The sequence below is a fragment of the Cyanistes caeruleus genome, chromosome 4 (assembly GCF_971803275.1).
Source record: "Cyanistes caeruleus chromosome 4, bCyaCae1.hap1.1, whole genome shotgun sequence".
NCBI lineage: Eukaryota > Metazoa > Chordata > Aves > Passeriformes > Paridae > Cyanistes > Cyanistes caeruleus.
In genome coordinates, this window is record NC_141704.1 from 80,886,065 (window position 1) to 80,898,712 (window position 12,648).

General features: G+C 39.9%; 1 protein-coding gene across 14 annotated transcripts in view; it reads left to right on the plus strand.

The window, feature by feature from the left end:
• The window catches only part of EPS8 (EGFR pathway substrate 8, signaling adaptor), a 129,619-nt gene that overhangs the window by 75,320 nt on the left and 41,651 nt on the right, over positions 1 to 12,648 (plus strand). For all 14 annotated transcript variants that reach the window (XM_023925535.2, XM_023925572.2, XM_086886002.1 and 11 more), the window contains 3 exons: positions 1,150 to 1,240; positions 2,240 to 2,313; positions 11,852 to 11,919. In XM_023925535.2, coding sequence (XP_023781303.2) covers positions 1,179 to 1,240; positions 2,240 to 2,313; positions 11,852 to 11,919 — 204 coding nt within the window. In that variant the 5' untranslated portion in view covers positions 1,150 to 1,178. The remainder of the gene's footprint in view (positions 1 to 1,149; positions 1,241 to 2,239; positions 2,314 to 11,851; positions 11,920 to 12,648) is intronic.

A 12,648-nucleotide genomic window follows, 5' to 3' on the forward strand; every position in this document is an offset into this window, starting at 1 on the left:
GAAGACCAGCAGCTTGTGCACCTCTTGAGCTGACTGATGGATTTAGGGCTCAGCACTGATCTTGGCTGTATTTTTGCAGGGAAGAAGGAAGTAGCAGAATATATGTGGACACTCAGTGGGTACTGGCAGGTCAAAGAGCAGCTGCTTCTTTGTGAAACACAAGGAGAGCAGAGACTGTGGGGCACTGAGCTGACTTAGGGGCTCAGAAAATAAGCTGGCTGCACAGCAGCTCAGGTGAAAACAGAGCAGGTTGTGTTTGCTTTGGAAACAGAGCTTTTGTAGGCACAAATTTAATCAGATACACTTTTGACTGCTCTGCAGTGTGACTGAAATGTGGAGAAATATTTAAATTTATATTATTCATGTATATATATGTAAATGAAAGAATGTCTGCCCATGATAAATTTGAATATGAAAGGGTTATGAAAGTCACTTTCCAGAGCTAGTTTTAACTTCAGTGGACATGTTTAAATTAAAGGGAGAATTTTTTAAATTGTTTTATCATGGCCTTTTCAGCACTGCTTTTGTAGGAAAGGTTTCATTTGGCATGCCAAACTTTCAGGATGTTAAGTGCTGCTAACACAAAAAAAAAAGAAAAGAAAAAGATTTACTTAAGTACCAAAATAGCTAACCAAGTTTCCTTTTGTGCTAACAATTGTGTTTTAATTTGATAATGCATCTTTCGAACAATTCAGCTGGTATGTTTCATAGACTATGTATCAAAAGGTCATTTCAAAAGTTGCATTTGAAAGAAATGAATCGAGGGTTGAAATCAAGCACGCCTGAGTAATAAAGTTGCCGTTCGGAACATCTTGTTCACTTTTGCAGTAGATATTGTTCTTTGTTTAGTGAGCCTTCTATTTCTGCAGCTATTCCTAAAGACCATTGTATCAAAAATAACAGCTTTGTTCACTAAATTATAAATTATTTGAAGCAGTAACTATCAAATTGCTACTGGGAGAAGTTCCATAGCGGATCTTTGAGGCATCACCGGGATGCAGTTAATAACAACTGAGCTTGTTGATGCCATTTCGCTCCCATTTCAGCCACAATTTCCTCACTTTGTATTTGTATTGTTTGTATTGCATCTGTGTTAAACCTTCACCTTTGAGGAGATTTCCATTCACGTGCTGTTGTTTCTTTTCCCAGGTTGCTTCCCCCAGTGAGTGACGGTGAGAATGAATGGGCACATCTCAAACACCCCTCCCGGTGGATATGGAAGTTACTTCCCTCAAATGAAGTAAGGTTATGCCTTTGATTTGCCTTTTATGGACAAAATAGTGTTGTACTTCCTTCTTCAGGCTTTCATTTCAGATGGAGCTGTAATTGGCAGGTGCCATTGGGATTATAAAAAGGCATTTTCTGTTGGAGGGGTTTGCAAACCGTGGAACCAAAGTGACAGATTTTTGTGTTGGTGTGAGGGAAAGATGTGTTACTGCCCAGACTCATCTGGAACAGCAAAATAAGTCACTGTAGCCATAACATCCTTATTATGTTACTCAGAGAGATCTTTGTGTGCCTGAGATGTTTAAGGTTAGCTCTGAGTGAATGCATTTTTATGCATAAAAGATGAGGCTGCCTCTCCCATCTGTGAGAACAGACTGTTTCCCAGAAAACAGAGCTGAGCAGCTGCTACCTGAAAGTGTTACCTTGCCTAAGATAAGAGAGTGATCCCTGCATCAGGAGCATGGCACTAGACTCACAACACTAATGAGAATTTACCCAGCTGATGGCAAGGAACACGAATTTCTGATTGGAGTGGGATATCTGTGGTGTCTTTTGCTTCTCATATTGTTGTCCCTTTATGGTGAACTCTTATATCACTCATTCTTGAGACACTTGTAATCATACTGCCTTCTCATTTGTGTAAGACAATGACAGCCATTTTAAGGTTTTCATTAAAAGCAGCTAAAATTGTTAAAAGCAATCAACACTTGTGTACACAGGATAAAAAATATCCAGATCCTACCCAATTCTTTGGCACGGTCATTATTGTTTTTATTATCATTATTATAATTGTGCAGTGAAGCTTGTTACTTGAGTTTAGGTGGTATTTATTTGTATACCACACCCCAGTTGTGAATGATATTGTATTCTCCCTCATATTTGTGGTGTGGAACAAATATCCACTATCATTCCTTCTGGTGCTGATGCTGTAGGTGTGTGCAGTCCTAGCTAAGGGGAGGGTTTGGGGTTTTTTCCATCTATACAGAAGATAATCAGAAATGTTTTCTTCCAGTGGCTATGGCTCCCCAACGTTTGCTCAGGCAGAGAGGGAGCAGAATTCAAGAACAAGTGCAAAAGCTCTCTATGGTAAGGCTGCAAAAACTCTCTTCACTTCTGTGCTAAATTGCTGTTTAAATAGTAATTGTGGTGACGTGGTGGCAATATTTTACACATATTAATCTGAAAGTGTGAGAACATACACGTGGGTGTGTCTGCCAACTAAACTAAAAACCAAAGTGGTTTTATTCCTACCGAAGCTAACTAGAAAATTCTCAGTTTACTAAGTAGAGAGCTCCCACCTGCTCATTTTTCAGGCAGCATTCGACACAAAATTCAGAGTGATCCTATAGCTCAAGTATGCACCAAGGAGAAGCCATTCAAGGGTTTAGCTGTGCTCTGGGTTTGATTTCTCCTGTACCTCCCTCTGCCTCCCCAACTTCATCCCCTGCTAGCAGAAAAGGCACTTCCACTATTCTTCTTCTTTGACACAAGGATTTAATGGAAATCAGCGCTGGTGTGACAGATTTGGAGTCCTGCTTGGCGTGCTGTTTCCAGCAGGCTCTGTGGCTCTCAGATGTGATGTTAGGAATTCCTGAACCTTGTTGCATTCACCAGCTACAAATGCTAGTGTTTGTCCTGGCTGTGCACACTACTCTCCAGCAGTGGTGGAGGAGTGCACCTTTTTCAGCTCATCCTCCTCCCCTGGGAATGCATCCCACCGATGGAATGGCAATGGGAACAGAAGCAGCAGCCAGGCTGTGAGAGGTTCTGCTTTGTAAATCCGAGCCTGTTGTTGAATGTTCTTTTGAAAGTCAGTACAACTGATGAGACTGGAAGGACAAGGCTTCCCCTGAGAACCTGTCCTGATGTGACACTTGTGGCTGGGTTCTTTTCCCCCCTTGGACTGAGACTGATGAGAGAGAGGCAGTTTTCTCTTGTTGTTTATTCTTCTCTAATCTATATTACATATATACAAGGCACAAGGAGCTACATGCACTAAGATAGAAAGGTGCAAAATGGCCAACAAAGATCTTCTTCAAGGTTTTTTATATGTCCATTTACCAAATTAACAAATGCCAAGTTAATTATTTTTCTTAGTGACCCAATGACCCAACACCTGTGAGCTGCACTGTGGCATTTTCTATTCAATCCCTCATTACTACCCAAAAACCTCTGGAAGAAGAGGATGAAGAAGAAAGAAGGAAGAAGAGACAATGCCCTAAATCCTCCATCTTGTCTTTTGTTTTTTTAAAGAGCTTAAACCTTTAACTTTTTCACTTAGTTACTTAAGAAACTAACTTACTCACACTCCTAGTTTTTCCATTTAACAGTTGTTTTCATGGTGTTATATGAAATTCAGTGCTTTCTTGGATGTCAGAGCCAGGTATCAGAGATAAGGGCACACACTCTGTGCCTCTGACTCCAACAGTCCTGTGCTGGACTCCTCAGGATCAGCCAGCTCTCCCTCTGTGCCACTCTTCTGCAGGTTAGCCAGCTGCAAAGCCCAAGGAGCAGTGCCTAAGGACTGCCACATCCCAAGCAGTAATCTTTTCTCCCTCCTCTTTTGGGTGGAGTGGTGGCCAGGAGTTAGCTCAGAAGGCAGCATGCTTTAGAGTCTTACAATCATTTTAGGCTGCAAAAGAACTTTAAGACCATCGAGTCCAACCATTAACCCAGCACTGCCAAGCCACCACTGCATCAGGGCCCTGAATTCCTCACAAACACATCCTCTGATCACCTCCAGGGATGGTGATCCAACCATTCCCCTGGGCAGCCTGTTCCACTGCCTGGCAGACCTTTTGGTGAAACAATTTTTCCTAATATTCAATCTGAACATTGAACCATTCTAAGTTCAATTTTACTTTGTTTTGGTGCTACGCTACAAAAGTCGTTTCTTGACGAAGTGCTGAGGGCAGGAACTGAAACTGAGAAAAATTCTGAGCTGATCATTTCCAAGAGTGATTTCTGCATTCTGTATGGGTTCACTCAACAAACTGATTGCAAGTGTTGGCAGAAATAGTAGGTGGCAACAGAAACCAGCAAGAGATATTGCAAAAAAACTCTTAGCAGATTATTTCTTTATGAGATGCTATGAGAATGTTGTGATTCCTTTTTCATTTTACATCATCATCAAAATTTTTCAGGATTACATGGTTTGAACAGCAGGGCAGTATCAATGGCTTAACTGTGCTCTTTAATCTTTGTGGGCTTTTAAAATATCTCTCTGAGCTTTTTCATATCAAACATGATGGGATGGTCATGTGTCAGGAGAAGATGGGGACAAGTGAGTAAATTTAATGTACATAATGGTATTTTTTTTTACTTCCAAAGTATTTAAGTGAGTTCAGGTGCCAATTGAAAATGCTTGCCATGGAACTGCTGCATGGTGGCTCCTGTAAAGTGAATTGTTGTCCTTGGTTCACTTCTGTTGCTGGTAGATAGATCACAAAAGTGTGGTTGCAGCTGCCAGGAGCTGAGTGAAACAGAAGGATCAGTTATCCTGGAGCTCCAAGTGGATATGCATTGGCACAGATTTTAGAGTGGAGTTTGCACATTTTACTACTTCTGCTCTGTTTTCCACACATAAAGAACCAGGCTGTTGCTATCACCACATACACGAGCTGCAGAGAACAAGGAAAACACCAAAAATCTTACTCAAATTCAGGGCATTTTTTCTAAGTTTTAGCAACAAAGTTACTATTCTGCTGCATCCCATGTGCCTCTTCCTCCTCTGTGATGTTAATTTTTTTGTGCATTCTCTCCCAAACAAGGTGAAAAGCAGCTGATGAGTGATAGTGGAATTGTTAAAGTGTGTTGAAAATGCTTATTACAAAATATTTTATTTATAATTAATAGCTAAATTATTTTATTTGAGATTTATGAGACTGAATTCCTATAAAGCAAGATGAAGCTGTCTTAGCTTTCTTTTTATATTTTGTTGTGTACATATATTTTAAATATATGTTTTATAGGTTAATAGAGAAAGTGGGTTTTTTTTGTTTTGTTTTGTTTTTTTTTACTAAAATGTGACAATGTGACGTTTGCAGCAATTTTTCCCATGAAAATGTTCCTTTTCTTGAAAAACTTGAGAGTCAGTTGGACTAAGCCATTTATTCCTGACTATCAACAAGTGAAAATGGTACCTGGGCTCCTAAGTGACCACTTGATCTTGAACTCGGTTTCTTCCAAGCACTGTAAAGACTTGTTATTATTACTGTTATTATTACTGTTATTGTTAGTAATATTGCTATTATTATGACTTATTATTATGATGATGATTATTACTTATTTTTACTACTTATTACTGCTTATTGTTGTGTGTGTGTATATGTTTACACATATATATACACAAATATATATATATATATATACACACAGGCATGTTTATGTCCTGGCATGAAGTTTGTGTTAGATGCCACTGCTGAGGTGATTCATGATTATTTAGCCCTTCAGTAACCAGAAAAGTGGTGGCCAGAGTGGTGTGGAAAAGGAGGCTGAAATATTATTGATGTTACCAGGAGTTCAGCTAAAGACCAGACTGGAGCCTATCTCTAGTGTCTTATCTCTAATATGCCTGTCTGATAGTGAAAATTTCCTTACAATTGCCTTTTTCCCTGTGTCAAATAACCCCTTTGTTTTCACTCATTTCCTTCCTGAAATGAGCTGTTTTCTATTTGCATGACAAATGTCTCTCTGACCCACGAGGGAAGGTGCTCTGGGCGCATTTTTGTGGGGTTTATTTCATCATTTGCTTCCTGATCTTTCCATCTGAAACTGTTTTTGGCTCCTGCTGTCACCTGTTGTTCTGGCACTGGCTCCTCCATCTGTCCTCCTGTGGGGAGATGAGCAGCAGTGTCAGGGCTGTGCTGGGGCTTTGCCAGCCAGTGACACAAGAGCAGCCTCATTCCTCAGGAGGAACGAGCCAGCAGCTCCAAATTGCCAATTTATTGTAGGTTATTGGACAGAACTGAGAGGTGTCGCTAAAATTGTCTTCACTCAGCGCATCAGAGAAGACTGAGTGTTTTGTGTGCTGAGTTTATAGTAGTCTGGTGGCTGTGATTTGGAGCTGGAAGTGAAATTTCCTGGGCATTTTTGCATTTCTCATACGCCTCATTCAGAGCGAGAACTGCAGTGTAACAAATTCATGGTGTACCTCATAGGCAGGTAAATGAGCCCACTGAAAGAAGCCAAAAAAAAAAAGGGGTATCAACAATCAGTCCAATGCAGATAGATGGTAGTAAACCAAGTATTGGCATTTTCTGCTTGATGATGTGTGGAAATATTTTATGCTGTCACTCCAGGATTCATAAGACAGATTTTGGGGGAGACTCTCAACCCACATCCATGTGGATTGCCATCAGATTTCAGAGATCTACAGCCCTGTTTATCTGTGCCATGTACTGTCTGGTAGAGTTTTTGACTTGGTTGAAAGTCTTTGGTTAAGAGGTTGCTTTTTGTTTTCTGGAGTTTTGGATGCTTTCAAAAATGAAAATAAAATCAGCTTTCACACTCTGTGGAAGCTTTCATAGCTAGTAGATCATACATTCAGGACCTATAAGTGAAATGCTGTGCTGCTTTTCACTTTATTGCCTTTGTGTTGTGAGAGATTATATTTTAATCAAATTCTTCTGGGTTGCATTTGCTATAGATTGTGGTTAAGAATCTAACTTAAGTGTCTTCAGCCATGATCCTCTCTTCTCTTTCTTTTTTTAAATTTAATTTTACTAGAGGAAAAACCCTTTGTGTAGATGATGTGCAGCCTATCAGCAGAGTTTGAGCTAACCTGTTATTAAAGCTGCCCTGTACTTGTAAGTGGTGGATGTAAGAACAGCAATGAGCAGATAGGAAAAATACTCAATAATTTTGATAGTTTTATTAATCTTTTGATAGTTTTATGCATTGTGTCTGGAAGTCTCTGTTGTAGTATTTCACTTCAGCTTCAATAGCCTCTTCATGCATGAAGGGACCTGTGAGAGGCTGAGACTGATTGGGAGGATTAGGAGAGTGAAACAGAGCATACAAAACATTATTTTGTTTTCAGTGTCAGGGGTTGACCCCAGCCAGCAATTGAGGACCTCCCCATTTCCTAGCCCATTCCCCCTGTCTCCTCTCTGCAGCAGAATAGGGGGGAGAATTGGAAGAGAAAAAACAAGAAAAAAAAAAACCCTGATGGATCAAGATAAAGATGGCTTAATAGGTGAAGGAAAGAACAGGGGGGAAAATGGACTGAATAGCACAAAGGGATTTACTCACAGCCTTCCATAAGCAGAGCAATGCTCAGGCTATCTGGGCAAGGGGTCTTTGGAAAGACTCTTGACCTGCCAGTTTTATTGCTGAGCCCTTGCTCAGCAGTATTAATTGATATTAAACAGTATGGAATATCCTTTTGGTCAGCTGTCCCCTCTCAGCCTCTTGTGCACCCTCAGCCCACTCACTGAGGCAGCAGAATAAGAAATAGAGAAGACTTTGACACCATTCAACTAAAATATCCCTGTGTTATCAGATCCAAAATTATCTCCATGCTAGCCAGACCCATTACACTCAGCACATCAGCAAATTCTGTTGCTCATTTTCAATAGCAGAACATGTGTTACTCACATTTGAAATCTGTGTGATAAGTAAAGGTTTTAAGGTTTCTGTAAAAACAGTGAGGTTAATATTGATAGCTAATAATCTGTCACTTTGTTATGTGAAAGAGCTGGGAGATGGAAGCTGCATTCCCAGAAGAATGGCAATGGGCAACTCTGTAGGAAAAGAAAAAGATTTATACAGATGAAAAAAAAACAACTGTGAGAGTCGTGTGCTGAGATCTCTGTGAATTGGAAATGGAAACACAGAAGTGCTGTAGGAAGGAGCAGCAGTCCCTTGTGTCCCCTCGATAGAGGAGGACAGAGAACAGCTTTGCAGGCTTTTATCAGCTTTTCTAGAAGCTCAAGGCAGTGGAGCACTTCAGCAGGAGGGGATGCAAAAGGGTTTGTGTCCTTTCTGATGGCAAGGTGAGAACTTTTGGAGGGATGTAGGTGGAATCTGGGACAGGAGCCAAGCACTAGGAGAAAGCAGAGCTTGAAGAGCGTGCATTCAAGATGCCAGTCTGTCACTCTGAAATGGAAAGCCTTCTGATAATGTTTTCATAGTTTTAATTACTTTCCCATGAAAGTTCTATAAACATAAGTTGTTTATCACATTCCTTCTAAGAAATGTCTTTTAATGAACATTTCGCATGACCAGTGTGCTTGGGAAGGTGTAACTTAAATATCCAATCCATGGTCATTGTCGAGAATCTATAAATACTGGGGTCAGAGAATAAAGTTTCCTCTTTCCTGTTCTGACACTGAGAGGTGTTCGTGTGAACCATTTTGTGTTCTTTAGTGACACTAGTCTTTTCCTTTCTCCTCCTTTCTCCTTTCTCCTTTCTCCTTTCTCCTTTCTCCTTTCTCCTTTCTCCTTATGTCCTTCCCTTTCTCCTTCCCTTTCTCCTTCCCTTTCTCCTTCCCTTTCTCCTTCCCTTTCTCCTTCCCTTTTTCCTTCCCTTTCTCCTTCCCTTTCTCCTTCCCTTTCTCCTTCCCTTTCTCCTTCCCTTTCTCCTTCCCTTTCTCCTTCCCTTTCTCCTTCCCTTTCTTTTCATTTATTATTTTTTATTCCCGTTTCTTTGTGCCAGGTTCATATAATCATGGGGGGACCATTCTTCCTTCAGTGTGATTCATGCCAGGCAGCCAAGAAAACCATGTCCCAGGGAGCTGTAGGGGGAAGGAGACTCACTTATGAACCATTGGATTGTAAAAGATTTGAAAAACAAAGGCTGAAGACAAACCCTTCCACAATGGAAAGAATTTTTCCTGATGCCAGGATTCGTATTAGATGTGTTTTGAAGGGTGAATAATTTCAGGGTGCAGCTGTAGTATCCACCCCCAGATCCTCTGCAGCAGTGTTTCAGTCTCAACTGAAATGTTCTGTTCTACTCTAAATGATAACTTGGGTCTCCAGCAGGTTCTAATTCTCATTCTACCTGCCTTAAAGAAATAAATTTGTAAATATGAATTGCTCTCAGTGTGGACTCTCAGCTGCTGTGTCCATACTTTTTGTTTATTAACACCAGCACTGATTGACTTCTGTTAAATGTAAATTTTATGAAAATCTTTAATTACAACGTAATAATAACAATAACTTTTAATAAAATTTACATTTAATCTCACCAAAGGTGGTTTGTTGACCATCTTTCCATCCTGTCTGACTGGGAGTGTTGTGTGCTCTGTGCAAGAGCATCTGTTAATCCATGCTGCAAATTGTTCTGGAATTCCTGTCATAACACAAGACAAAACTTACAGAAGCAGAATAAGGAGCCTCCTGCAAAATTTACTCTGATTTCTAATTCCTTTGGAGCCTCTACATATACCAGACTTTTTTTCTTTATTTAAAGCAACTCCAACTGTTACTCTTCACAGCATTTATAAGTTTTACAGTTGATGTAAACTTTCTTATGCTTGTTTAATTCAATAGCATAAAACTTACCTTTTTGTTCACCTAAAAGAAGATAACACTCAAAACTGAGTATTTGGTGCATTGTTAACTGAAACAAGTAATTTTTATTTTGTTTAAAGCATATATTCTTTCTTACTGGACAGTATTTAAGTATCATTTACAGTCCACAGCAGAAGACTGCTAACTGATCCCCTTAGAGATGTAAATAATTCTATGGGATTTAACTAGATACTGCTTTTTAATCCCCTTGTTTTATTAGGAACAGATGGACTTTACTTCTTCAGATCATCATCCAAACAAAAAAAGAAAGGTAGCAAATGAGACAGTACTGCTTTACTGTACTGTTGGGGTGTGCATGTGTGTGTGTGTGTGTGTTGTTGTTGCAAAGACAAATCAACTGAAAAAACAATTTCAGTAACATGCTGCAAAAGCAGAAATAGTAGATACAGATGGAAAAAATCAATGTTGGACCTCTGCCCTGTGATTTCAGAATAATGCATGACGAAAGTAAGACATCTACTTTGAAATATTCACATTCCTGGTTAAAAACTCAGATAATTTGTGGTGTTCCTGAATTTGACTGTTTGCTCTGCACACTTCCCTTGCTAAAGCAAAGTGGGCAGGTGCTGTGCAGGATGAGGATGGCTCTGCTGCCTGAGTGGCATTTGCCACCGTGGGAGGGGGGCTTTGATCCAGTGCTGCATTTCAGAAACTTGTTTTTTGTGAAAGTCACCGAGAAGGGAAGAGATAATGGTGTGTTTCTAAAATGTGACAAATGCTTCCACAAGTGACATCTGAAAATGGAGGCACTGCTGTCTTTGCACCTGGAATTCCTGTATGGATGAACCCTGCTCACAGAAGAAACCTTTGCAGGGAAGGTTTTTATGGACTCACATCTCTGTGTGTCACAGATCATATGTTTCATAGTACACAGAATTTTTTTAAGTTACAAAAAGTAACTTAACCTTCCTGTCCACAAAATAACCTTTATTTTACCTTCAGCTACTCCAAGTGTGATGAAATTGATGGATTGATGTACATTTTTGTATTTTCATCATATGAAAAAAGATCAAACTACCTATTTTATTTGAAGATCAGAAATGGAGATTTTTAATGGTATATAGGAAAAAAAATTACTTACTTCCAGAGTTTCCTTAGGCCTCTCTCAGCCATGCCACTTTTTCACAATGAAGTGAAACATTATTTATTAGGAATAACTCCTATGATATTCCTAATATATAATATATAATAGATATTTTATATATACAAAAAATACTCCTAATAATAATTAGGAACTCCTGATGTGTTCCAGATCAGGCACTTAAGTGGTTGTAGTGAAAAATACCAAAACTCCCAAATGTTGCATTCAATTTTTTTTTCACTAGAGTTGAAAAGTGCTCTTCAGTATTCATCTAAATTCATTACTTCGTGGTGTGGGTGTGTGTTGTGTCTTCATCTTGCCTTTCCCCTTCCTTCCTCTCCTGGTTTAACATGAATCTGTTGTACAGAGTAAAAGGCACATCATGTTTCTGTTTTTGCAGCATTGTGTTTTGTTAGCTGAAAAATCTTCCTGTTTAGAGATATTTTGGTATGTGTGTGTATATTTCCATGCCTATTTCTAAATTAGAAATTCAATGAATTGAATACTTTAGGAAGAAATAAAGGATGAGTCAGGTCTTTTTTTTTTTTGTGTGTGTGTGCCTTTGTCATCTTGTAGGTTTAACATCAGAATTATTTGTACATATCAGAAAATACTTCTGCTTTCAAGGATGCTCATACAGATACAGTGAGCCCAGTGCTAGTTATCATGCTGCTTCTACAGTGACAAGCCAAAGATTTTAATAATCAGCCTTCCCAAGTCTTTCCAGTCAGAGCACTGCTCCCCTCCGCTGTCCTGACCCACTGGATGAGATAAGTGGATTTTGTGGGCACCACCAGCTCTCTGGTAACATTGCTGACATAAAAATGGTCCTTGTGCTGGACCATGTGGGGGTGGAGGTATTTGCTGCTGAAACACAGAAATGAACCACAGCTTATCTCCTCTTCTCATGTATACAACTTGTCCAAAGTGTCTCTGAGAAGCAGTCAAGACACCGGGATAGGGCGTTGAATGAATAATTATTGTTTCTTTTCCTCCCACTTCTAGAACAAAGAAAGAATTATGCACGAGACAGTGTCAGCAGCATATCTGAAACGTCACAGTACCACGTAGAGGTGAGATGAGAGTGATACACCAATTCCAGCTCTCTGTTACGTGTGGTTATTTTTGTCTGTATGGTTTTTTGAGGATATAGAAGCTTGAAGGCACACGCATCTTCCAAAATATCCCACCAGCCTGGGGCCACTTCAGAACAGATTACGCTGAAATGTCTCAAATTTTGTAGCTTTTCCATAATGAGCTGAAATGTGGATGGAGAAGGATGTAAGCAAAGTTGTGTGTAGTTTGGCAAACAGACAGGACTTCTCAACGGGGCATCGATTCAACATCTTGTGCTGCCCTGTCTCTGAACCTGGCTCCTTGCACAGATGAGGCAGAGCTGAACAACGCTGTGCTGCTGGCAAGGCACACTGGGTGATATTTAAAACTAATACTCTGATCAGATCTAATCAGCAGAGGTATTAGAATATTCATAAAGTGTCGAGCATTAACCCCTCAGAGCCCCAGTGAGTCAAATACGTGGTAGTTAAATAGATTCTGCCTGCACAGATCCTTCCCCAGTGTGAAGAGCCAAGTGAGTGACTTGCTGTCTTAAGCTGCTTTGAAGAATTACTGCATGCTGCTCTCATATTTAAAATATTCAGCAGGGTAAGCCCTGAGTGCCTGTGTGTAGCCTGTTAAGCACTTTTGAATGCAGTGCCTCCTTTTGGAGCCTTACTTTGGCTCAAACTTTCTCCTGCTGCCATCAGACCACAGTCATGGGTTAAGCCAAGTCTTGAAAGCAC